The sequence below is a fragment of the Anser brachyrhynchus genome, assembly GCF_964034855.1.
Source record: "Anser brachyrhynchus genome assembly, chromosome: 2".
NCBI classification, from domain to species: domain Eukaryota; kingdom Metazoa; phylum Chordata; class Aves; order Anseriformes; family Anatidae; genus Anser; species Anser brachyrhynchus.
The window spans coordinates 8,528,022-8,556,009 of NC_137695.1; the positions used below are offsets into that span (position 1 = coordinate 8,528,022).

Genomic DNA, 27,988 nt, shown 5'->3' on the forward strand with positions numbered 1-27,988 from the left:
TGGATGGGCAAGACTGCTCAGTCCTTGCATCTCCAGAGGGGAGCAATGACAGTCAGAAGAGGAACAGGCATTATTTTATATACTGTTGGGTGTAGGGAAAGCAGCAATGACCTTGTTGACATTTTCTTTTTCTATTTTTTATGTTTAAGTATTTATTTATCTGTTTGATTGATTGATTATTTTTACAAGCAAAGGAATATCTACCTCTCCTTCTTGCTCTCCGGCAAAACTGGCACTAAGTACTCTTGCAGACAAGTAATGGATACAGATATAGAATGCTATTGTTTTCTTATATGTCAATCACTTCTTCCAATTGCAAATCCAGTCTCCTTTGCTGATGTTCTCAGAGCCAGTAATGCCTGGTTGCAAGTGGGAAAGAAGACAGCAAGAGACATTGTTCTGTATGACAGTTATTGCACATATATACTCCTCTCATCTGACTTTTGGTGGTGGCAGGGAACTATTCCATCATTAGCAGCCAGCAGGATGTGGCAGGGGATGTATTTGTACAGTGAGCTCAACCCCCCTGATGCCTTCCTGGGGGCAGAAAGTGGAGGAAGTACTGGGCTGTCTGGGTGGCCAGGAGCTGGGCTGCTGGGGAGAAAGGTGAACTGGAAATGGGGACACCAGAGAGCAAGGGCAGGAGAGCTGTGAGGAGCTGAAAGGTTGGTGCAGGGGGCAGGAGGATGGGGACAGAACATGATTTGTAGGTAAATGAGCAGGTGGGAAGGGATTACATGAATCTCTGTGATCAAAGATAAGATTCTGTGTGCTTGTTTCACCAAGAGGTTCATCTCTTCCTTTGGCTGGATAACACGATTTGCTCTTGAGCAGAGATCTCTAAAGCAAACATGGGTATTTCCTCCCTTTGGATGATCAAACAGAAGAGCTGCATGAAGTTGCTGAAAGTGTCTGATTAAAACCAAATCCCCCCAAATGCCTGTGCTGACAGTTGTTTCCAAATGCAAGAAGTTCAGTACAGCTGCATGCAGCCCACACAGACGAGGCTGTACCTCAGAAAAAAGAGTGATGGACATCCCTGGGGAAGCAGAGGAGGAAGTGAAGAGTGTAACAAAGATCACAAAACAGAGTAGAAACATTGCTCCAAGGAAAGTACAGACATGTGCTCTGAGTGTAAATTAATTAAGCAGCAGATTTAATCTGAGGTTTATGGGCATTACTATGAAAGAAAACATGTCAGACCTATTATAGCTAAAGTATTTATATCTGTAAATAGACTGTGCAAATTCACAAATCCAAGAGAACATAAAAAGCAGCTGTTCTGGAGATAAGAATAGATGTAGCATGGTAGATATTTGGTCTTCAGCATGCCGGGAGTGTTGCTAGGGAGGGTCTGTGGGGACTAGCACCCAGTGTGATAGCAGAGCTGGGTGAGTGGAGAATGATGCACAGCCTTGTTTGTAAAGGAAAAAAAAAATAATTAGGGAAAATATTTATCTCTAAATATTAGCAGAAACAGAGGCTAGAAACAAGTGCTTTGAGGTGAGTGATCCCAGGCAGTAAATTGTGTCAAGAATGCTGCTTTCTCCATTAGAAAGACCAAAGGAATGACTGCAAGTATAAAAAATGCCCATAACATTTTTTACATGAGGAACATCCTGCTTCAGCACTGGGCAGGCTGAATTGGGCAGAAGATAGCAGGGCCAAGATAGCTCCCCTCTCCTCGGTGGGTCACGCAGATCTGCACTTCCAGACTATTTCCAGAAGTTTCTCCCTTCCTTGATGCGGGTGTCCCAGCTGAACATCCCAACCTGAGGGGCTCTCTGGTGCCCATGACGCGGACTTTTATCTGTGAGCCAGGCACATCCCGGGGTGCAGCTATTTCAGTTCTTGCCTTTATTATGACACTTGCTGAAGTTTCTACCCTTGAAATGCAGATTGGGAAAGGAGTGAGCATCCTCTGCCTGGACAAGGGGATTTGAGGGGACAAGAATGGATGCATTTTGGGGCGGAAACACAAAGCTTAGGACTTCAGGGTTCTTGTCTGTAATGGCAGCTGTCTGTAAGAGTCATTTGGACAGGCAACCTATGCAATCAAAGCATCAGAGAAAATAGGAATGAAAAAGTTCTCCAAAGGTCATCTAGCTCACCCTTTTGTCCAAAGGCAAGTTTAATTATACCCATGCCATTCCCGAGAGATATTACATCTTCTCTGCCTCTGTAAATTAAACGATCCAAGTTCTTTCAGGTTTTTCTTTAGATACAATGTATTTTTGGAAATCTGTGAGCCTCTCCTGGACTCTCTCCAACTGATTCACATCCTCCAATCATGCAGGGCTGCGTGCAGCTTGTACCCTACACACGACCTCCCGATTCTGGAGCGAGATGAGGATCACTAATGGTGTTTCATGCCCTTGTGGACTCTGTAGAAGTTTTGAGATTTTCCTATCTATTTGGAGGGAGCATCTGCAGAGAACAGTTTAATGTCTTGAAGAACTCTTTGGTTTGTGGTATGGGCCCCTTTTACTAACTTATGTCAAGTTGAAATAATGAGCCAAAGCTAAATTTGAAAACTTGTAGAAAATGCATCAATGTAAACAGTTTGGAGAAGACTGAAAATTAGGACAATGTTTTTGATAAATGGAAAAGGCTCTATTTACAAGGAATTGCTTATTGCAGCTGTCCATGTTAGGTCAGGTCTCATTTAGCATCTTCATTTAATGATCCTGAAGAGGGAGTAAACAGCCTGTTAATGAATCTGCATGTGATGCTATACAGGGAGTAACAGTGAGTAATAGGCAGGAAAAGAAAGACTACAAAGGGACATAGAGATGATAAACACAGATAATGGAGTTAATTTCATCTCTGCATAATACATATTAATGCATATGAGTAAAGTGGAGGAAGGGAATATGCTTAAAAAAAAATAAATCTGGGGAAAACAGGCATAGTCAAAAGCCTGTTACAGGAAAAGTAGACTTAGGTTTGCAATGTGATATTGCTCATGAAAAGCTTAGCACCACTTTGGACTGTTCAGGAAGAGGTTGCACATGTAGGATGTGGGAATCTCTCCTCTCTGTTGGCTTGCTTCTGCCATGTGTGCTTACTATTTGAATAGAGACTAAAAAATAGCACTTAAATTGAAGGGCGAATGCTTAATGAGACAAGATTCAAAGAGCTTGGACTTGCTGGTTAACCCAAGGGACAGAACAACATATGAATATAGGTTTCAACTAGGAAAAAAATAGGAAAAACGTCAGAATTATGAAAAAATATTGTTAAGAATAGGGAAACTGGCACTAGCAATAGGGCATTTAAGCTGATCACTTGTGATCTATCCTGGGGCTTAGAAAATTCTGCATAGTACATGGGAAATACTTGGGCTCAAAGGGTTATAGTAAATGGGGTTACATCAAGCTGGAGGCCAGTCACTAGTGGGGTTCCATTTTAGGGCCAGTTCTCTTTTCATAAATGGCTTGAATGCAGGACTTGAAGGTATGCTGCTTGCAGATGACACTACATTGGGAGGAGCTGTTGACTCCGCTGAGGACAGAAAGACCTTGCAGAGAGATCTTCACAAATTAGAAGGCTAGGCAATCACCAACAATATGGCGTTTATCAAGAGCAAGTACTGGATTCTGCACCTGGGAAGGGGCAACCCTGGTTATAATGTACAGACTGGGGGAAGAGAGGCTGGGGAGCAGCCTTATGGAAAGGGATGTGGGAGTTGTGGGTGATGAATATGAGCATACAGTGTGCCCTGGCAGACAAAAGTGGTGGCTGTACCCTGGTGTGCATCAGGCACAGCATGGCTAGCTGGTGGAGGGAAGGGGTTGTCCTGCTCTGCTCTGCACTGGTGCAGTCTCACCTCCAGCACTGTGTGCAGTTTTACATGCCACAGTATAAAAAGGACATAAAACTATTAAAGAGTGTCCAAAGGAGGGCTACAAAGATTGTGAAGGGTCTGGAGGGGAAGATGTATAGAGTGGCTGAGGTCACTTGGTTTGTTCAGCCTGCAGAAGAGGAGACTGAGGGGAGAAAAGTTCTGATGCAGAAGTGGTCAGGCACTGAAACAGGCTCCCCTGGCCAGTGGTCATGGCACTGAACCTGCGGGTGTTCAACAAGTGTTTGGACAATGCTTTCAGACGTAGGGTCTGATTTTGGGGTGGTCGTTTGTGGAGCCAGGAGCTGTACTTGATGATGCTTGTGGGTCCCTTCCAAGTCAGGTTATTCTATGATTCTATGAAACATACAGCAGGGAAAAGCTGATTTGTGGGAAGATGACATAGAAGATAAGGGGTGTCATCCTCATCCTTATTTCCATTTATTTTCGCTCTCACTCACATCACTCTGACAAGATTAGCACAGGAGGAAGTTTAAAATAAATGACAACCTGAACCTAAGAGTTGTTGAGAGCAGGTTCCTTCCAGTGTTTCAGCCCTTCAGTCCCTTCTGCAAACAGACAAATACAGCCATCAGATGTTTCAGAAGCTCAAAGATTTGGATGTAAAAATTCACAGGTTTTTACTTCAAATGATTTCATCTCTTCCCCCTGTGAGCACTCTGATGTGCTGGAGGCTTGAATAAATAAAATTACCTATCTAAACTGCAACACTTCCAAAAACAGTTCCCTAAATGAATGTGTGCATGCACTTGTATAAAGAGAATGAGGGAAACTGTAATTATTGCTTTTGTTAAAAATTTAAAAAAAAAAAAAAAAAAAAAAGAGGCAGCTTAGTCCTTTTGTCCAGTACAGTGGTCAGTCTTGTCATTGTTGTGAGTAAAATAAATAAATGATCTGCAAAGAGAAAAGAAAAAATGCATCCAAAAATTAAGCTGGGTTACTTATATAGTAACCGGAACATGGATAAAGAGCTGCAATGCCCTAAAATATCACAGAAACAAGGGAGCAATGCAGAGGTGAACAAGATTGTTAAGAGGTACGAGTAGGGCATGACAGATGAGGTTGTCATTGCAAATAGCTGCCGCAAAGTCTTTGCCACTGGTATTAAGAGAAAAAGCTGAAGGTCACATCAGAGACTAGAATACGTATTCCTGGGACACTACAAAATGCTAAAAGGTTTTATGATTATGCCAGAGAAGATAGTTAGGCAATTAGAAGTGTTGGAAATTGACAAGGCACCAGGTCCAGATGAGTTACGTTCCAGCACTGAGATGGAAGCAGCAAGTGGAATTGAAAACTTTGGCGGGGATTTTTTTTGGTCCATCTCCAAGGATAGGGTTGTTCAAGAGGACTGGGGAAAGAGGAGCTAACACAGTCTCTGTGTACAAGTGATGCTCAAGAAAAAATCCAGTGTTTATGTCATTCATTGGTATAAATATAACTGATAAAGGAAAAATATATTTTGCTTCTGCAAGCACATGATAGAGGATTGTTTGCTTGGACTCAGGAAAAGGGACTTCTGGCTTATAAATTTACTTGCATTTTTGAGACACATCATTGCACCAGGAGACAAATGTCAAGCAAAGTCTATAATTTATCTGACTTTCCTGAAAGCATAGCATGCAAAATATTGATCTACTTAATAAACACACGTTATCTCCTGAAAATGGTTAAAAAATAGCTCAGGAAAAATAAATACGATCAGTAACAATGCAGAGAGATAACAGAGAGCTGAGAGCAAATCTATTAAATAGAATCTATCAGCATTAGGGTGGGATCTTACAGATTCTTACGCTATATATGCATTGTTTTGAGTCTTAGACTTAAAATGTTGTGGAGGAAAAGTGAAAATCTCATACATGTGTGCCTTGTGTTATAGGTCAGGTTCAGCAAGGGGCAGGACAGTGACGAGCCATTCAAGGCCATGCATTGTAACTTTTAATCTATGCAAAATCTTATGTCTGTCATTGGCAGACGTTGCCCTTGAGGCACAGTTCCATATTTGAAGGAGCGCAGCTCTGTCTGGGGTGATGATTGGCCTCATAACTATTAATGATGGCAAACCAGATTGTTTCAAGCAGTGCTGAATGTGATGTCACAAAATATTTAACAGAAGATGAAGAAGGGGGTGTGATAGTTTCAACATTTCTCTGTGCTGAGCTCCTTCCCAAGGGAGGGTTTCTCCCATGCTGGTTTGGAGATGAGAGTCCCCAGAAGCAACAGAAAAAGGGCAGCTGCCCTTCCCTGTCCTGAGTGAGATGCTCTGCTTGTCTCCTAATCTTTCAATCTTTCAAGAGATTCTGCATCAACCCTGCCATGTCCCAAGGCAGCAGACATTGATTGGAGGGATGTCCCTTTTTTTTTTTTTTCCCTGCTCTTTGGCTATTAGCCAAATTCCTGAGGCATTTTCTCATCTTTTGCAGAAATACAAAGCTGTGTTTCTTGCAGAAGAGGTTTTCAGTCAAAACATTGGCTAGACAATGACACTGTAGGATCTGTCCCACGGTTTAGAGCCAGCACATGTTCCATGCATGCCTCCATTGCAGTTCTGTATATTGTTACTCTGTCATGCCAGAACAGCCCTCTTGCACTCACTCTGCAGGAATGCAAATAGGAATTGCAAGAGTTTAGCACCTTCAGGGATCTGGTTATGATAATCTCCTCCTCTAGCATAATCTTCATAGCTGAACTGCTGCTAATGTGTTTGCAATTCTCTGTTTTAGCATTTAAATAGTAATTATTAGTGACATGTTCTTTTGGGTGATCAGCCCAAAGCTGCAGTGGAATAGCGTGACCTTGAGTTTTTGTATAGACAATGGAAATTAGTTGATAATGGACAACAGTAATTGCTTGGATGACAGTGCACCTCTGGAGCTACATCACCACAATACATCACTGAGGCCAGGAGCTTAGCAGGATTCAGAAAAAATGAATTAACAAAATGCAAACAAGATGTTAAGAAGAATAAAAAATGGGATATAGGATAATACAGAGGGTAATTATAATGTAATTATATAAATATAATTATATAAGTAAGCACTGTAGCTTCATTGGGAATACTGCATGCAGGGCTCTGCTCAGAGATGCCTGATGAGGATGTTTTGAGGCTTGAACACTTCTAAAACAGAGAAACTGATAAATACTTGTGTTTACTTTTGGAAAGGAGTCCACAAAGAGGGTATCAAACTGCCACATAGGACTCTTCAGGTGTCAGCCTCTGGGCCAGATCTAGCCCATGGAAACCAAGTGTCCTGCCAAGAATCAGTATTGCCATTTTTTATCCCAGATCTGCTTCCCTGGGAAGGCACGAGGCAGTGGAATGTCCTGCTGGGATTTGTCTGGCAGAACAGGAGACAGGATGCTCTGCTCTCCGCTGCTTCAGTGCTGGGTGGGAAATCTCAGCAGCAAGGAGGTGTGCCAGAGGGGATGGAATGATGGGGGAGGTTTGGGTGAGCGCTTGGGAGGTGCTGAGATCTGAGGGAGTTGGGCAAAGATGAAGGGTATCCTGTGGGAGGTGATGAAATGTTGTTGTACAAATAAAACTAAACAGTCATGCAGCAGCCAGAAGGCAAGATGTGTGTTTCTGATGGGGATGTGCAAAATAACCTTAGGGTAGGGGAAGGAAGGGATGTGTAGGGCATACACACATGTACGTAGGGCATAGGGCAAAGGGACCTGGGTGTTTGGAACCCTTTTCTCTCATGCTAGGGGAGGGCAAAGAAGGGGGTGGGACTAACCAGATAATTGGGATGTCTTTTGCTCTTCTTCACACACAGACAGACAAATGGCCATGGTCGTTCTGGAACAGATACACAATAATCTGCAAGGAAGAAGGAGCCATGGTCGAAGAAAGCAGAGCAATGAGAGTTCCCACCAAGGCTCCTGTTAAATAGGTTTCCTTTTCACCCCTTTCCCAGTAGCAGCTCAAGTTCTGCTGCAAGGCATGATCCTGAGAAGGGAAACCAAAAGCTTCTGAACAGGTGGAAAACCTCATGCTTCCAAAGTTTGAGTTCAAATCAAATACCAGGATGTTGTTGTCATATGTGGACCTCATTGCCATGGATTGGGTTGAGAGAAGAGTTATTCCACATTTGGGAAGAATATGGACACTTGTATCAAAACTAAGAATACCACTGTTGCTCTCGTTATCAGTAACATGCTTAAGGAGAGATAGTCGAACTCCGTGATTTAAACCAATTTTTAAATATTAGTTATGAAGATAAAAGCTAAGCTACAAGCACAGCATCCTTCCTGGGGCTTATACTTTCTGAAATTAATTATACTGTCTACCCAATTAATCTGACCACTTGTACTTTCTAGTCAGTTCTCTTCTGCACTACTATGTTTGCAGGAACAAAAAGCATTCACAATTATAAGGACAAATATTATAAACACATTAAATAATAAAAAAAAAGCATTTGGAAAAAAATATTAATGTTTCTTAACAGCAAAAAATGTGTGCCTTGAAGCAGATTTGTGAACCTTTACTCTGTGGCTGATTCTGGCTGTCATTACTGTGAGCTGTGCTCTGCTGATCATCAGTCTGATCCAATGTAATGCATTCTGTGTTTTTATCTTGCCTCCTGGTACAAAGATATCCTTCTTTCAGAAATAGTTCGGCTGGTAAAGTGGCTGCACTTATAGGCTCCCTGTTAGGCAATTTTATTATAATGTTTGATAGATTGATGCACTCATACAATTTAGTATTATTGTATCACAGATAACAATAGTAAAACTAACTATGAAAATATGAAAAAAAAATCTTTAAATATTACACGGTGAAGAGTAGCTTAATTTCATTTTTGGCCAGGGGGCCTTCTTCAAGCTGAGGGGAAAAATATATAATTCCATTATCCTGTGTTAAATTGCTATCTTATTTTTTCTTTAAAGTTTCTCCAGTGAAAGCAGCATGACCAAAATCTTGCTCACTTTTGATATTTTTATTTTTTTTCATGAAATTTGAAAATGGGTAATATATCTGTGATTTTTCCATTCTGTGGTTTTATTGCTGGGACAATATTGTCTCTGTTATGGCTTGTGAGCAGTGCTTTGTATGTGTTCTTAAATAGATCTGATGCATGAAATGATGATGTTCCTGTGCTTTCTCAGGCTTTGAAGTCATTAGAGCTAAGTATTACCAAGTTTGCTAAATGTTTGGGTGGACAAGCCGCTGTACTGTCAGACCTGAATATTCAAGAAGTAATAATCCGTACTAAAGAGAAAAGAAAAAGAGTATCAGCATTTTTTAAAGGAATGTGTTTTCAGGCTTTTTTATCTCTCTTCTGGGTTTTGTGCCTTTTGTGTTAATGAAGTCAAGCTTTTTCCTTCTTCAAGAAGGGCAGATTTTTATTTTTTATTTTTTTTAATGAAATTTGGGCTTCTCACGTGGCTCACTGAGTGAGGAGGCTCAGGGAAGCTCTGTACATCTTTATTTCCCCCAGATTCAGTTACTAAGGTCAATGCAAGGGAAGCTGGGCTACACGGGGTCTGTGGGATGGGTGCCTGTGTGGGGTCAGAGCTCTTCCAGGTGTATGGAGGCTTCATTGCCTCATGGGTTACCTTGGATTTTGATGGAGATTCTCTTAAGGGTTTGGGATCTTGCTCCCCTCCTCAGGACTGGCTCTGCTGTCTCTATATGAGGATGGAGCCATAGCTCTGCTTCTGTCTGTCCATCCTTCCTTTCTCCCGCTTGGAAGGAGTTGCACCTTCTAACAACCTCTCCAAAATGTGTGTGTACTCACTAACCTTTTTTTTTTTTTATTAATATTTTCACCCTTAGGTTTGCAGATATATTTTGGACCTGAGTAAAAAGTCAATGGCTCAAGAAAATCCTGGGGAAAAAAAAAAAATACGGTTGGTGCTCTTCCTTAGTCGCTGGCTCCCTTCTCATTAGGGGTTGCTGTGATTTGGGAAGAGATGCCATGCGTCAGCACAGCACTGACTGTGTTTCCGTAGTGAGTAAAGCAATTATTGCTGGTATGCCTTGAAAATGGGGAAAGGCATCTGTTGTTCCTCTGAGGTGAATGGTGAAATGGAAATTGATGCTAATAATAAACATAATTATAAAGATGGCTGCTGGAAAGACTCCTGATCTGTAAGGGAAAAGTGATGCTTTAAGAGCTGTGCTGTGGATCTAATGAGAATTGGTATTGCCTTTTAAACCATTGTACTGAGGCTGGAATGACAGGTCTGATCAAGTCACACCTATTATGTGACATTACTTTGCAAAAAAAAATCTCTTTTTATCAAAAATACATGATGGGACAAAGAATTAGCTTGGAATTTCTATCTCCACATATCTCATTTTCAAAACTCTTTTTCTGAGTTTTTATTTTTTTATGCGTGTGTGTGTGTAAGGATTGTGGGTTGGAGTTATTTTGTTTGCTTTCTAATACAGAAAGGACAGAAGTCAAACAGATTTCCTGAGTTCAGTAAAGCTTAAACTGGCCAATTACAAGCCATCACCAGGGGAGTGTAGGGCTGCAAAATGCAAAGAAATGTGAAAGTCTGTGTTTGGTGCAAAGCCTCTGGCTTGCCATGCCTGCAGGATCCAGTCTTCGCAACCACTAATGTCAAAGAGGAAGATGATGAGAACACGTATTATTTTGGAAGATTTGTGCTGCCTGGTAGTTTATGTGCCAGGTGTCTAGACCTGGGTTAAAAAATATCAGCCTTTAAATTAGAGACGGCTTTGTGCAAATATCAGTGGCAAAGGAGTTGAGTTGAAAATATCTTTAAATAATTGCTGTGAAATTAAGGAACTATTTTGAAGTTGTAATCGAGTTTGATGCATCATGATTATGTTATTGGTAGCAGTTCCTGGCTCATCCAACGTTATTATTGCAGAATCGATGTTTTTCATTTAATATTTTCTGAATCATTGTAACCTTCAGTGGTACTTAATTGAATAAAACATAAGATTCACTTGAAATAGCCGCAGATACAAAGTACTGTATTTCTCAGAGGAAGAATGTTTTCACTTTGTTTAACCCAAAGCATCAGTTTATTTGCAAACATAATTGACACTGGCTTGCAGAGTATTCCTAGAGTACATTAAATGCAATAGCCATCACAACAATATTAGATTTATGGCAGATGAGTGTAAATAGTACAATATTAGCTGAAATGGATCTTGGACTGTAAATACACCATCACGTCCCACTGTGGATGGATCAGGAGTCTCATTCATGAATAACTCTACAGATATGCGGTGCTCAAAAGGAAAAAAAAAAAAAAGGCCTGGGCTTTGAATTACCTCCTTATACTTTACAAGAACTACAGCTGTGCATTTCCAGAATGCTGAGCTGCAGGGTCACACAGAGGCAAGGGTAAAGCCCAGCTCCTGGACCCAGCAAAGGCTGTTAATGGCCAGTACCACAGGTAGAAACACAGCGCTGGGTTCAGTGGATGGTGAATCAAACCCCAGCCAGCAATGATGGGCTGGCAGAAGCTGGAAACCTGCATTAGGAACTGTACCTTTCAAATCCTTGCTCAACCCAAATGGAGAGGTAAAAGAAACAAAAGTTACTGAATGATTATGTGAATCATTCAAGCCTTTTGGAAGGGTACTTTGAAATAGTCTATGAAAGGAGGGGAGAGGTGTGATGCTGCACACACAGAAAGAGTTTTAGCACAGGGTGCCTCAGAAGTGAGTACTAGAGAAAGAAATGTCAGTTCTTCATGGGCTTAGTTAGAAAAACTTGGTAACAGCAAAAAATGGTCACTTTAGGAATAGACAGCCATGTTCTGGGCAGATGGCAGGCAAAATATTCTTCTTGGGATTGTAAATTATTTTCAGCAGAGTCTGTTCTGTTGGAAACATCTTCAGCCCAAAGCACAGGATAACCCTGGGCAGTTCAGCTCCTGGGTACTGACATAATACAAATACCAGAAAATAAATAAATAAATAAGCAAGAGATTATTTTTCTTTTAGCCTCATTCCAATCACTTTCCAATATGTTGACTATATTGGTTGCACGCACCTGTGTCACAGGATTATTTTATGAATAGATGCTTTTCAGTTGTGACTTCAGCTCACAAAAATGGATTTTCATTTATACTGTGTCTGTATTGCACTTCTCTGACTGTGTAAGGAGGCTTTAAAATTGATGTGTGCTGCACTTACAGCCACTTATAGCCACTTTACAGAGCCAGAGTAATGTCAAGGAGCTTTAGTGCCTGGGAGAAGAAGATGCACAGGCCTGTGCCAAGATGGAAGCTCTACCAGCCTTTTAAAGCAATCACGTATCTTTGATTATAGAAATTTAAACTTCATTTACAGTGCAAAATCTGATGAAGATACTTAAGGTTCTGTTTCCCGAAAAGGAATTCCTCCCAGATAAATTAACTACCACTTCTTCCTCATGGAAAGAAAGACAAAGTGAAGAGGAGTTCTGGTACCATGCTCTGCAGCGCAGCATGGACTCCACTATTTCAGCAAAGGTCTTTGTGTATCAGAAGGGTTTATTTTACCTTCTCTGTTTGTCTTAACATTGGTTAAGTTTAACAAGGCAAATTCATATTAAGGAGAAAATAAAATATTTCTTTTAAAAGGTTTCTTTAACAGAACTGCTTGGAATTGTCTAACTGTTGCTAAAGATTGTGTCTTTACTAAAGAAAATTATATTGCAGATTTTATTTAACAGAGATATGAAAAAGTTCTTTTTTATGATAAACAGTGTTATCCTAATGGCTCAGCTGATAAGAAAACATGAAAATGTAATGCTGGATGGACTACAAATGAATAAATTATTTTCCTGCTACCACTACCACAAGAATAAACCAGCAATCTCAGACTACTGTCTAGCAGGTAACATGAACTATTAAATAATGACCGTGTCATTCTGCTGTCAATACAATCTGAATTAAAATCAGCTTCAAGAAAATACCAAATTAAAGCATCCTTTCAAGACCACTACTGACTGTAGTGCTATTTGTGTAATTTTCAATCACATGCAGCCTGTTCCTGGCAACTATAAAGAGAATAAAGTCTGTTGAAAATAGATTAATTTGTTCTGGAAAGCTTGTCTCTTGACTTCATTTCTGTAGTTAATTAAAAGCTTGATATGTTGGTTAGTATTTTCCCATTTACTCTGACTTTCTGTGACCCCTGGAAGGGGCAGAGTGATCAGGTGAAGTGCTGCTGAGGAATCCTGTTTGTTAAAGCTTTGTACAACAGTCTCCTTTTCATGCTGAGCTCAGATTTACTGGCAAGCATGAACGTGTGTCCTTTTCCCATCAATCTATTACGCTTTCTTCTCATATTACTCCTTTCAGAGAAGCTGTTGCTTGTTCTGATATCACCAAACTATAACACGAGGTGAAAAGTATTTAACCAACTATTCCCTGCACTGGTTTGCTTTATAAGGCACATGGAATTGATTTTTTTCCTGCTGGTCAGCTTCTATATCTACTATTCCAGGCTCTTGAAGTTTAAGCCTCTAAATGTCCCATTCGGCAGCCACTTCCCACACCAGCAGATGTCTTGATCTGTGGAGGAGAACAAGAGAAATGGAAAGGCTGCTGATTAAATGAATAAATATAGGACCTAAGCCTATTATCCCTGGAAAATATGTCCAAAAGGTTGTCTTTGGGTAATATTTGCAATTAAAGGCTAGTAGTGTTCTCAGGTGTGATAAAATCTGACCCTCCTTGCTTTAAAAGGTCTGATCTGCCCTACAGAGCGTGCAGTGATGGGTGTTGCAATTTCTTTCTTGCAGAGTGAGTTCATGTATGAAGGTGAGACTTCATAAGCTCTCCTAAGGCAATTGCAATTGTGGATATTTTGCCAGCTGAGCTAAATGGAGACCCAAGTGCTTTCCAGAGCATATCATTTACAGCAAAGCCTGATCTCAGCACATGATATTGATTTGCTTTTGTTTCCTAGTGCTGACATTTAGACACTGTATTTTAATTCCTTCTGCACCTCTTCCTGCAACTAGTCCGTAGCTGGGATAGTGAAAGATTTGGCTGGTGACTGAAAGCTGGAGTGGGCTCAGCTTTTGTGTCTCTTTGGACCTTGTACTACAGAATAATTAGGCAATTGCTTGTGCCAATTGTGCCTGTGATGTACCCATGATCTGTTTTTTATACACATATATATGATGGGTAAATGTAATTGCAGAGATCTGTGAGGTCTGGGAATGAGACGTGCATTAATTATATGTGACAGGTACATGGTTCTGTCTGTGACACTTTAGCACTGTCAAGCTCAGATTTCATACTTGCAAGGTTTGTTAAGGGATATATCTCCGGAGGGAAAAATACACATTCTTGCATAGTTTTTTTTTCTAGCTCCTAGGTTTTGCAAGAGTTGTGTAGCAATGTTAGGAAACTTTCTATCAGTCTCCAGATATCACATATTCCCATCCTTGTGCTATTTTCTCAACTGAAGGAAATCACAGAAATATATATATATATATTTCATGGAATAATTCAGAGATGTGTTCAATTATTCAGCTGTAGGTTACTTTGAAATGTTTGTGTCATTATTTCTTGTTATTTTCTTATAGCATTATGTGTTATAATGTGAGTGCTTACTCACTTTTTTTTTCACATTACTTTCTATAAGGATGCATTTGTTGATTAGGGTTATATGGAGAAAAGTACAATTAAGTGTACCCTTTAGGTAAGGCTGCTGTGTATTTTATTCATATTCACAAAAAGTAACAGTGGAACAAAGTGTAACAGAACAATCTCAAAGTCATATTGAATCACCACAGTGTTAAGCAGAGGTCCTCAAGTCCCTTAATGAATGTTGTTTACCTGTCCTGGAACCCTACTGCAGCACTTGGACATGCAGAGAAATTACCTGTGCCCAAATCGCTGCTGCTTACTCTCACTGCTTCACCCTCCCTCTGCCTGGCTGTTAGACCTCAAAGGAGCAAACATGTGGGCTGGGGAGACACAGAGTGTTCTTAAGCCCCAGTAAAAGACTTTTTATGCTCCCTGTACATTTTGGACATCCCACCTCAGCTGCTGCTGCTCTTGTGCCACTGGCAGTCACAGGGACACTGTAGCCATAAGTGTGAGCAGGACAAAAAGATTGCACTTGCCTTTTGAAGCCTTATTCTAGCTTCCAGTAGGGATGGGTGGGGGCAAAGCTGAGGCAGTCTCTGTCATTTCAAGTAGAGATGGGAAGGATTTAACACCTCCTCTGCTTTCAGCCTACCTGGTGCTGTGCTCACTGCCCTCTCTCCAGCTCTGCCTGAGCGCCCAAGGGGCTGTTGCTGAATTCCTGCTCTAATTAATGAACATTATCAATGATAAGTAAAGGATGTCTTATCTCTTTTTAGAGGTCTTATGCAGTGCTCTGGGCTCAGCTGTTCTCCTGAAGACCCCAGTAAGATGAATAGGACATAGAGATCTATGCATCCTTTGTGTATCCATTCTCTTGTGTTACTTGCAGATCAAATAAATGGATGGGAACAGGACGTTGCCATTACATTACTTGATTTACTTACGCTATTTAAGGTTGTGTTCAGGCAGTGGTGTATTGTATGTGTGCATTGTACATCATGCAGTAAGTTCTCCCCTTTCTTTACTGCATCATCTAGTTTCATGAGAACTAGGAGCCAGGTTTGATGCAGCTTTCTCAGTACTGAAGAGTACCATAGCCCACTGAGGCAGTTAAAACAAAGGCATGGTGCTATCCCACTTTCAAAGAACAAACCTCATTCACAGAAAACTAAATCTCTCAAAGGTGCTCGAAGTGGCACATCAAAACTGCTGGTCAATTTTTAAAAACCAGAGCAAGGACTGATTGGGTTTCTATTTGCTTTATCACATGGAAAGTGGACTACTGAGGTTGTACCAGTAATAAGTCAACATTGTTCGCTCTCTTCCTTCTATTTTTTTTTTTAATTTTAATTTTATTTTTTTTCCCCAGCCTTGGAAAAAAAGACAGACCTTACCTCTGTGTTGAGGATTCTAGGTAGGCATTTCCAGCTGGCCTGTTTTCCATAAATATCATTTTCACTAGCTTTCAAAATACTGCTAACAGGTTTTATCCATCCTTTGCTTTAGCACACACACACCTTGTGAGACATGCAGTGCAGAAAGGCGAATGCAGGGTGGGTATTAAGGCACAGGGAGGGAAAACAAGCGAAGGAACATAAACCTGCACACCGTTTGTTTCGTCCACCTGCTGAAGCAGAGCTATGCCCAAGTGTTGCTTTCTGCCTCTTCCTTACACCTCTGAAGACTTCCATACAAGAATTGGAAAATATTTTAAGGTTTTGCCTTCTAAGTAAATAAATAAAAATTAGACAGGTTGTGTGTTGGATTCCTGTATGCCTCTTTTAGAGAACACAAGTGTCTGGAGTGTTTTTGTTGTTCAGACTCTTGAAAAGTCTATTTTGGGCTGGTGGAAAAGCTTATCTAGCACAGAGCCAGCAGGAATACAGCAACATATGTTTACCACAACAAGTTTCATCCCAAGAGATCTAGAAACAGTTGAAAAATGATCACACCAGTATAAAAATGACTGCAGCCATCCAAGCTCCCACCACTAACTGGGGCACCACCAGCCCCACAGCTCCAGGGAGCATTTCAGAGAGGCAGTCAACACCCAAGTGCAAATAGTAATGCAGGTGACAGAGCTGATGCCTTTGCCCCTCTTGGTGCTGTTTGGGAGCATTTGGGAGAAGTTACCATAAGGGTCCCCTGCATGCTCAGTGGGTCACCATCATCCCTGGAGGTGTTCAAGGCCAGGCTGGATGGGCCCTTGACCAACCTGATCTAGTGGGTGGTACCCCTGCCTATGGCAGAGGGGTTTTATTTAGATGATCTTTAAGGTCCCTCTCAACCTGAGCCATTCTGTGATTCTATGATGATTCTACAATTGCTCATCAGGGTCTGGTGGCAGTCCCCAGGTGTCCTCCCTCTTCACAAAGCCAGGCTCAACCCTCCCAGCCCAGGGGGTCTGATGCAGCCAGCCATCGGGCTGCCCCTGCAGAAACTGAGGGCACTTGGTCCTTACACGTGTCACTTGTGGGACTTCATTTTTTATGGTGGTATAACTTCTGACTAAATATGACACCTTTAAATGGATGGATGTTATATGCATCCTTCTACTTTAACAGCATCAGTATTTTGCATAACCCTGCTATTGAATGGATTGTGTTGTAAGCTCAAGTATATTTTTTTCTCTTTTTTTTTGTTGTTTAAAGCTGATATAAAAGTAAATGAAAAATAACAACCATTGCAGTGAAAAGTGTGTTTCATAAAACAAATGTTTAAAAAGCCACTTGCTCCAGCTGTGGCTTTTATGTACGAGGATCTCTCAGGCAATTGTATGTGCTTACATAAGATGTCTTTCACAACATTTACATTTAAACCAGTCATCATCTCATATGCAGATCATTTATTCATCCTATAAATCACTGTTGTAGCTAAAAATGAAGATGGGCCTCTCCCTTTACCAAGCAGTAGGCTTCTAAATAGCCTAATACATTTGCAGCTGTTTTGGAGATGTGGATTCTCTGTTTAAGGGTAACTGGGGGGGGGGGGTTGTTTTTCTTTCTCTTTGCTTTCTCAATTTTCTCATCCCTGGTGGCCTCTTTTACATTTTCTGACTTAGATATTTGAGCTATGAAAAAGGTATTGTTCTATTCTATATAGCTTTCTTTTTTTTTTTTTTTTTAGTAAAGGAAAGAAATATATATAATAATAAGGAATAAAGAAATAAATCCTTTCACTCACTCCCAAATTAACCATCAAAAAGCGCCCATGCTGAAGCATTGAGGAAGGGACTCAGCTGCTCCCTAGAAATAACCAGAGAGGGGGGAAAATGTCAGGGAAGATTGATCCCTAAGATCATGGGGAGCAGAAAGACTGTGCCAGACTGCAAGGAGGCAAACTTTGAAAAACCAATTTGGAGACAATTCACAGCTGGCATTGGAGCTGGGGCCTCAGAAGTCTCTCTTGCACAGATAAACATGTGAGGAAGAGGCATCTGTTGCATTTCAGCTGCCAAGGTCACACCAGCAGGAACAGACAGAGGGGAAGGGAAAAGCCAGCAGTACGGTCCATATTCCTTGCAGCAACAACACGGTGCCAAACGACTACGGCACTGCTAATCATGTGCCTTTGGAGCTGTAATGAGGTATTAAAATACATGTGCTGGCTCAAAAAATAACCCTACTGTGGATCAAAAGTAATGTTTTGGATAAGTTTAGTTCACTTAAGTAGGGAAGTTTGACTATCAGTACACATTTGATTTTTAGGGTAAGCAAACCACAGAGGATACATAAACCCAGGCTAGGTTGGATTTGATGATCTTAGAGGTCTTTTCTAACCAAAAAGATTCTAGGGTTCTATGATTCTATAAGCCAGAAGTGAGTAGGGTTGAGGTATCTATCATGTTCCCCAGAGTCATGCTCCAATCTAAGCAGGAAAGTGCTATGCAAAATAGCTCCAAGTTGCACACAAGTAAGCAGACTTCTTCACAGCTTGCATCCCAGTGTTGTCTCATTTGTTTACCATGATCTGTGGGATCCTGCAACTTGGAACAGCAATGAGGAACAGAAAACAGCAGAAAAGTGTTTCAAGTGAACCTATTATAATCACTTTAAACCACATTCCCATGTTCAAGTTAAAAATAAATGCACCTTAGCGAAGCTTCTTATGATGCACAAATTGTAGTAACACCATGAGACTGTTACATCGACCCAGGAATTGTTCTTGCCGTGTCTGTTGTCTCTGTGTCTCCATTGCTTGTAGAGGAATATTGTCTGAGATAGCAAGAGTTTGTAGAAACATTTTCCTGTGTACCCCTTTAAGGAACTGATATTCACTGAAGTACATAATTAATAGCATTGACTAAATAAACTGGTTTTGATCTGTTAAATGAAAATACCACACTAAATTACTTTCTTAATGATCTTGGTCATGGGTAATAGAAATATGATGTATTTTTCTCTGTAACTACATTCATAATTATTATTGCCTCTAGCATGTTCAGGGAACATTTGAAATCCTGAAAATCATCCAAGTGGATCCCCAAGCCACAGAGATCCTCAATGGAGTCTCTAAAACTTCACCTGGGGACAGAGGTGACATCCCCCTGTGAGGATGGATCCTCATGGCTATCCCTTGGCAGACCCAGCATGTTGGAGACACTAGGGGAGAGGTGGCACTAGCAGGGCTGGTACAAGATAAAGTTAATTAATACATATACTCTTAAGCCAAAACTTTTTCCCCCTTCTATAAAAATATTTTTTGGGATATGCTCCTTGACAAGAGATAGGATTTGCTGAAAGATAGAGACTACTTTGGAACAAGATTGAATATTTGTATAGTGTTCTACTAGAAAAAAGGTTGAGAAGCAGCTCTGGGAATGGTGTGTATACAACAGAGATGCTCTGCCTTTGAAGAAATAGCTGATCTACCATCTCAGTGTTTCTAGTTCCCAATCCCAGCTGGGGCCATTGCTGTGCAATGATGTGATATTACTGTTGTCACATTTCTGGAGAGGGGCAGGGCACAAACTGTGCTTTCAAAACTACAAAATTAAATTCTCCCTCTTCAAAGCTTATTCAGACAAGCACATAGCAGAGACCTCCAGAGAAAACATCCAGTATGCCTTGCTGCTTCAGTTGCCTATAAAAGCATAAAATCCTGCCCAGGGAGTTTTTAACCATGAAACTCTCATGGTTTTACTGTGATCTGTGATAGGATCTGTAGTGGTGGAGCACATATCCCTCTGACCACAGAGGCCAGAATGAAGAGAGGTTATACCGTTGAATTTCTTGTGGATGACACAAGGCTGGGGCTGCAGAGGGTGAATTGGTCACCAGCATGGCTTGGCACATCTGCAGGACCATAATGATGCTATGGACAGCCCGTTTCATACAGCCCCTTCCCTCTAATTCCCCACTCTTTGAAATCCTCTCGGAAAGCTGAAATAGTGGGAGAATAAATCAGCTGCAGATGTATTAAATCAGACTTGGAGATTAATTGGATTTCCCTTTCCATGTTCTTAGAAGAGCAGGGGTCAGGTGGACCTTCCTCTCCAGATAGTTACTGCTGGAGCTGCCAGGAGCTTGTGTCCCCATCCTGCTGTCACCCCCTGGGAAAACAGCACGGATACCTACTGAGCACTGCTCACCTTGTGCTCTGTGGATCTGTTTTGACCCAAGATTCAGCGGTCACCTTTTAAATGCTAAAATCCATGGCTAAAACACTTTCACAAACTCCTCTCATAGTGGGTGTTTGTGCTGGCAGTCTGTCTCTCTTACAGAGTTGCCTTACTAACATCTCCTACCTCTATAACACTGTATCCTAAAAAACTGTAATTTTAGCACTTTTATTTTGTAACCTACATGTGAGTAGGTTTTTATATTGCCACAGATTGCCAGAGTGTGTGTGTTCCTGGGCCATGTGTCCTCCCAGAAATTAAAGTAAACCAGGCAAGCCAATGGGACCTGGTATGCTATGGTGTGAAGCTCAGAGAGACTATCTGTACAAAACCAGACCGTGTGCTGTGTTCTGCTGCAGGTAGCACACTGCAGCACCTAAGGCACTGATGTTTTAGTTCCACTAAGAATTTCAGATATGTAGCTCTCCATGGGACATGATTTCATTTGGGGGGGGGGGGGGAACGTTAGCAGACTGCACAAAAGTTTAGCTAATCAAGTAGGACTAATTTCTACTCATTCTGTCCACTGGCTTCAAATTCCTTGATGTGGTGATGAAGGGGGTATAAATAGTCAGAACCCCAGGTTTCAAAAGAGCAGAAAGGCCCTGCATCCAATAACTCTCTACCTTCAGCAGCTGCAGGCTTATTCCTGTCCTTGCCTAGTCCCTTCTACAGATGTGAGCAGCTGGGGAGCCTCCTGTAAGCACAGCCTGCTGTTGGATCTGGCTCTGTAACATGCAGGGGGTGGCAGAGCTCTCCTTAGAGCTTCCATAAAGGGGCTGCTCCACCTCCATGGGCAGCAGAGGCCTGCACCAGCAAGGGGGCCAGGATTAAAGATAGCCTCTGTAAGCTGATCAGCCCCAAATTTTGGGGAGCAATAACAAACTGCTGCTTCTTCATTGTAATATCTGTGGTCATACACAATTGTTATTGTGTTTTAGATACAAATTGTGCATGGGCATTCATGGCAATGACTTTTAAGGTTTCAGCTCACCTTTTCTTACAGAACTATTGCAGCATTGTTTCCCATTTGCACCGTACAAGGCTTGCAGCAGTCTTTGAGCATGAGGGAGTGTGGTGGTGGTGGTGAAGATGCTCTCCAAGAACTCCTGGGAACATTTTGAGAGTGATCCCAGAGCACAATTCTGTTCCTGCCAGTCTCAGGGGAATGAGGCATTTCCCTTCTAGCAGGAAAGATGCTCCAACACGTGTGACTTACTTGGTACAGGATAATTGCAAGTTGTCTGTCTTTCTGCAGCGCTGTGCGATTTTGTTAAAACAAGCACTCTGGGTGAAGATGAGTTGAGAAGCTGGGGGTAGGTTCTGTCACCTGTCACTGGATCCTCTTCAGGTGGGATGAAAATGACTGTCCTGTTGCTGTGCTGAAGGAGCCAATTGATGTTGAGTGGGAATGTCATTTGGGTGACTGTAGCTGGCATTCTGAACATGGACCTTGGTTAACTGAGAGCTGCCTGTGCTCACAGTGATGCTCCTGAGCAGTCCCAATGGTGGCACACTGTGGGCAGTGTAGATTCATGGAGGTTGTTCACGGGTGGCAGGGTGTGAGAAGGGCTTCCTGCAGCACACTAAATGGGACTATCTGTGTAAATCCTGCCTGTGCAGCTGCTGAGGTTGGCAGATTCTGGTTCTTGTCCTGCAATAGGGAACGATTAATCTTGCATATGTGATGATGCAGCCAAGCAGTAAAGTTGGTTGGTACCCTGGCACAACATGGAGATCAGGATGGATGACCTTGGTCCTGCTAATGTGTGAGTGGCTATAAGTGCCTATAAGTAATGAGTGTGAGTGGCAGTGTCCACTGCTCCCTCTTCTAGCAGTGCCCCAGGAAGTGTTTGGCAACCTCTGGACCCTTCTGATCAAAAAAGATTGGTGGCAGAGAGCTGGAGGACGTGGCTGTCCCCCTCCTCTACATCCAGCAGCAGCTCAGGCCATCTGAGGGGAAGAAACCCTATGCATGGGCAGAAGGGAAAGAAAGGTACCACCAGACAGACACCAGCAAATTTCAGTAACACTGGGATAACAGTGCCAAAACACCGTGATGTGCTGGGGGAACACTTGGAGTCATAACACACCTATGTAATGAGGCTAAGCTATATGAGTTTGCATAGCTAACGTAACTAATTAACACAATTAACTTCTTGTGTGTCCAACAATAAGCTTATTGGAAAAAACCTACAATGCAAGGAAGAGTGGACATTTCCAAAGCTAATGAAAACTGCATGTCTCAAATTGCTAACTGAAAAGAATACACATTGGAAGGGCATGCAAGGGTTAATAGAGAGGAACAAATATATTTCTTTCCAATAAAGGTGTTGTTAAGTTCGGCGACTGCCAGGAGGGGTCAGGGACACTGTGAATGGTCTATGCAGTGAGAGGATCCGTTTTACAGAAGTTTCCAGGACACGCTGTAAGGAAGTGTAAAGCCAAAACACAGGTTTTTTTTAGTTTGAATTCCTCTTGGGAAGAAAAATAGCAAAAGTGTGGAGTAAAGCAAGACTTCATTACTACCTACAACAGGTGGGGAAATAGACCGAGCCAATTGGAAAATTCAAACCGATCTACTTGTTCAAGCCCTTGAAAGTAATTCTGTTCTGACGGCTGGGGAAAAATGTCTGAGTGAGAATAACCTCACTATAAACATCTAGAAAATATTGTGACTTAAACTATTGGGACTAAAGAGATGAAATTGTGGTGTAAGCTGGGACTGTGTCATAGAGTAACCCAGCGAGAGGTTGACACAAGCTATTAGATTTAAATGTAAATTATTGCTTCTTGTTAGAGAGGTGTTATTCACTTCTTTAATGAGCTGTTCTTAGATTCTGGAGGCTGGGACCAGGTGAAGTTGTCCAGTTTCCTACCAGCACAATTATACGTTGCAGATTTTTTATGTCGTAGTTTCCATGAACTGATGTGCTCTGTAATGGTGGAAATGCAGAAATGCCTTCTGGTGGTGAGGGGCTAACCTCCAGGAAAGCTTGGCCTGCTGTTGGTGTGACCCTGAGCTGACAATTAAGTTCATCCCGGAGGGAAGGAGTGATTGCCTCCAGCAGAGCCATGTTCCTGGTGAACACAACCTCATACCCTAAACGCGTGATGTAAAACTGAGGATCAAATGGGACACAAACACTTGCTCGCCAGATAAATGTCCTAATATTCCCTTTCCTTAGCTAGTGGTCTGCTGGCTCAGCAGAGATCTCAGCACCACGACAGAGGATATTTAGCTTCACACAACGCTACAGCACGGAGCCAGGCTCTGGGCTGGATGCAGCCCAGCACAGTGGGCGTGCTGGGCAGGAGGCGAGGAGGTAGAAAACAGCAACTTTTAAATTTTTGTGATCACCTGAAGTGGAGGTGTGCAAACCCGAATTGTGCTAGTCCTGAGCCCATTTAAAGCAGCCTTTGTGTTTTGTCCAAGGGCGTGGGGTCCCACAGGGGCTAGCAGTACTTGGTTTATGCCTCAGACTCAGCACACCCCACTTCTCCCTACCCCATACTGACAGCCAGGTGGGCGAGCGGACTAGGAAGGCTTATTTGTAGGAGAGATCTCTGCTGTGGTACAGAGTCTGCAGGGAGAGGGCTCGGGCAGTGAGGAGTGGGGCACGCAGGGCAGCTCCTGTGTCACCCTGCGTGAGACCAGCACGGGCAGGAGGAAACAATATAGGGGATTTACAAAGTGGCTGCATCACAATAGGGATTTGGAGAGGTCCAGGGGGTCTCGTTTTACCCCATTAAACATGCCAACCTCCCCAGGGTGCATTTGCACTCTCAGCACCCCACTGGTGGGAACCTGCACCCACGGTGCATCCCCAGCGACTACACGGTGCAACCTCCAAACCTGCCCCGTGGCACCGGTTTCCTTCTGCCAGAAACATTAAATCCTCAGCGATGGGAAGAGATGGGAGAGCATCCTCCTCCTCCACCATCACCATCACCACCATGACCTCTACTACCACCACCATCACCATGACCATCACCATCACCATCTCCACCATCACCAAGATCACTACCACCACCATCTCCACTATCACCAAGGTCACTACCACCACCATCACCACTACCACCACCACCATCACCACCCCCTCCACCACCGCAGCCCTGGGACTTCCAGCGTGGTCACGGTGGGGTTCCAGCAGGCGAGGGCAGAGCGGAGGGCGAGCGGGCGGCACAGGGCGAGGGGGCGGCCGGGGCATGCGCAGCGCGGGGGCTGCCGCCGCGGAGGTGGGGAGCGAGGACCACGGCGCTGCCTCCCAGCTCCCGGCTGCCAGTTGCTGGTTGCCAAGCAGTTATCATTGTTTCTGTGACGATTGCAGAGGCTGTTGCTAATTGAAGAAGCCCCCACAGCATCCTTTTCTCTCTCTGCTCCTGCTTCTGCTTTTATTTTAGAGGCTCAAGGGGGAAGCCAGCTAGACTAGTGATTTTTTTTTTTTCCTCTTTGACGTGGCGTTTTTATTTATTTCCTTTCGTGGGGGTGGGAAATTTCTCAGCTGGTGATTAAGTGATGGACTAGTTACTCATCCCTTTAGTCTTTGTGTGTGTGTGCGTGCGTGTATGTCTGAACACACACAGACAAGCTTACACACACACACACACACAGAGTAAAATCCTTTTTGCCACTGCAGTGGGCACAAATAGGTGAGCATGACTACAGCCAAGGAACAAAATGCATCAGGGAAACAAGCCCAACAACAAGAACAGGTAATGCTTATTTTCCTCGATTTAAAGCAGATGTAGATTTGCATTGTATAGCTGTGTTTCTTGTATGATTTACGAATTTTTTTCTGTGTGTGTCTTTTTGGTGTGCATTCCTAAAATTGCCAACTGAGTCACCAGTCAGTGGCAGGAGGAAAGTACTCTGTAGCTGGGCTCAAGGTCTGCTCTCTCGGTGTGCCTGGAGGCTTGGGTGGAGGGGGAGGCTGAAACTGCTATTTTTAACACACTGCACCTCTCCCTCCATGCTCAGGGGTTTGCTCTGTAACTTGTTCCCTATGTGCATGTGTGGGGCAGCATGCTGGGACAGAGGCCCCCACTCGCTGCAGGCGGGCAGCAAGGCTCAGTGACGGCCACCCTGCAGATGGACATAAAATTGCAAAAGTGGGTTTTGGCTTCTTACTTTGTCCAGCACTTTCAGTTTTTTTTTTTTTTATTATTATTATTATTATTATTTATTTTTTTGGCTGATATTTCCTTGGAGGGATACCTCAGGGTACAGCTTGTGCTCAGCTGCTCAGGTGCCACCAGTGTCATGGGGAGCAAAAGCTGCCATAAGGAGGGATTTGGAGGAAATTGCAGTGCTTACTCCTTATCCGAACTTGATTCATTTTTCTGTCTCCTGGTAGGCTCTTTATGTGTTTCTGTAGAGGTAGAAAGTTAAAGACTTCATTTTCTCTGCCTAGCCTGTTGGGTTTTTAAGCATTCCTATTTGACTGCACTTACCCGGATAGGATGAAGTAGAAACTTTCCCTTTAAAAAAATAAAAATCAGCGGGTGGCTGAAGAAAAAGAGGGGGAGGAGGGGGGGACATCCTCAGCTGTAAACGACAGGCACTGCTAAAGGTGGTGACACAGGGGACAGCCTGGTGGCGATCCCTGAGCCCCAGCACAGGCGCAGCGGCTGCAGCCCGCCCGGCCCCGGGCGCATCCCGGCCGCTCTAGTTCCTTCCTTTTATCCCCTCCTTAAACGCCGCAAGTTCTCCGCTATAATCCTCCGTCAGGACAGCACGGGAGGATAATTTAAACAGAGCTCGCAGGACACAAATTAATCCTTAAAATAGTTCTTCCCGGCTTGATAGGCTGAGAACCTCGCACGGGGTTTTTTTGTGTGTTTCTTTTGTAAGTTGGTGCTTTTTTAGGGAAATAAGGAAGGGGGAAGCATGGGGAGATGCTGGGCACCTTCACACCACAGATAGCACCATAAATTCTGCATTACCAGGGTGACATTTTACTAGTGGCCAAAGCAGGCTGATGGGACCAGTTAAAACAAAAGAAAACAACTTTGATGCTGAGGGTAAAGAAACTGTGCCTCCATCTAATCTTACCTCTGTCATGCTTCCCTGTTTCTCTCTCCGTTGCTTTTGGAATACGTATTTTTGTCACTGCTTGCTGCAGCCCAGCATCACCAGGCTGTGTTTCTGGGGGGAAGGGGTGCACACCAGCCTTCGCTGAACACAGAGGGCTGCCCCTCTCCTTCTTAGAGCTGTGTGAAAGTGTCGGGTGGGTAACTTGAGGAGTACAAGTCGGTTGCCCTTTATAAAGGAGTGCTGCTTTTATTTCAAGTGGTTTCACCTGTCAAATACCATTTAGCTACTGACTTGCCATGTCTTTGCTACTTCTCTCTTCCACAGTGAAGTACAAAATGTCCAGAATAGGTCTTTAGTATTATGCAGAAACTTGATTGAATATATTCTATAACTGATTGAATTGCAATTATATCCATATGGTACACTTGAATATTCTGAAGGTACACACTCTTTCAGCTCTGCCCCAGTGTGAGCATGAAATAAAAATATCAGGCATATATAAATATCAATGATATTGATGAATATTAATGTTCGAGTCTGCAAGCAACTTTGCTCACTCCCATAATTTTTTTTTGTTATTGTTTTCATAATACGATATTAGTCAAATGGCATTACGGTGGGGATTTGGAGCTAGCCTGTGTCCATTGATTACTGTGCACTTTTAACACCAGACACGGATCTAAACCTTCATTTTATTTAAAATAGATCAAACAGAAAAAAAGACTCCATTCATATTCTATTTCCAGCTGAAAATTGGCTTGTGTATTTCAAGAATTGGTGAGGTTCTTTTCTTGCATAAGAATAATCAAGAAACTGAAAACTGTAGCTGGGATAAAATTGAAAGTATAGTGCTGGTCTGTGGAGGACTGAATCTTCTAAAGCAGCTGCTGCTGTCGTAAAGAGGTTGTGACTCCCTTTTCTATATTCATCGCTGTGACATCCCTGGGATCCAGAGGCAGGCGAGTGACACAGTTGGCTGTGTCCTACCCTGCTAACCCAAACTGAAACTGGGCACGAAAAGACACTGCAGGAACAGGGTGGGGAAAGTTTAAAATCACCTGCAGAAGCTTTGCGGGCATAAGTTAAAAATCTAATTTAGACCCACGTGTTTATACAGAAATGAAGGGAAGTTCTGCCTTGAGATTTGCAAAAATTGTAATAATTAGCAAATGATTAAGATACAGAGTTAAACAATGCACTATCTAACCTGCTTGAAGCCATGGAATAAATATCCCTTTCTTCCCTTTGTTGATTAAAAATGTTTCTATAGTTTCCTCTTGATAAGCAACATTGCCCACCTGCAAAATGGTTAAATTATTCAGAATTTTAATCATTTATCTCCTTGCTGACCTATTTCATGGGGCTGAACTTTAAGTCTTTTGGGCATCATGAACAGAAAACATCCTGTAAGTGGCGTGTAACAATGTCTCCTACAGTCAAGTTATGATTGTTTGATGAAGATGTAAGTCAGAAGTAGTTGCCTCTGTATGCTTTGACGGTTTTGCCACAAATATGTTTTTTTCTTGTTGTTGTTCAAATGGTTGTAGGTAGATAGAGTGTATTGTGCAATGATTACAGTCAGATTTCTGCTATATCTAGTGCTCAGAAGTCCATAGAAAACCCTGCAGACACTAATAGGCTTGGGATCAGGCAGGACTAGTGAATCTAGGTCTCTTTCTTGGAGATTGTTAGCTGGATATGAATATTCTATTAAAACCACTTTTCCATTAAAAAGAAAAAGAAGAAAAAGAGAGAGAGAGGAAAACAGAGAGAAGAAAATAGCAACAGCGGGTCAATTAAAGGGTAAATGTGCTGTGGTAATTTATGCCTGCTGAAGCTGTTTGTGTTTTAACATGAGTCTGAAAATTTTTTAGGGTCTAATATATTTCATATCTGAGCTTAGCCTAATTCTTGTTACTTTTAATGGCCTTTGGGAATGCAAGTATCT

At 42.5% G+C, this 27,988-nt stretch overlaps 1 protein-coding gene across 3 annotated transcripts in view; it reads left to right on the forward strand.

Annotated features, from left to right (window-relative positions):
* DPP6 (dipeptidyl peptidase like 6) overlaps positions 1-27,988 on the forward strand; it is a 414,546-nt gene that overhangs the window by 136,418 nt on the left and 250,140 nt on the right. The window contains exon 1 of one of the 3 annotated variants that reach the window (XM_080578558.1): positions 23,320-24,719. The exons of the other annotated variants lie outside the window; for them this stretch is intronic. Within the exon in view, the coding sequence (XP_080434684.1) occupies positions 24,663-24,719 (57 nt within the window). The 5' untranslated portion in view covers positions 23,320-24,662. Of the gene's footprint in view, positions 1-23,319; positions 24,720-27,988 lie in introns of those variants that run through there. 3 annotated transcript variants of the gene reach the window in all.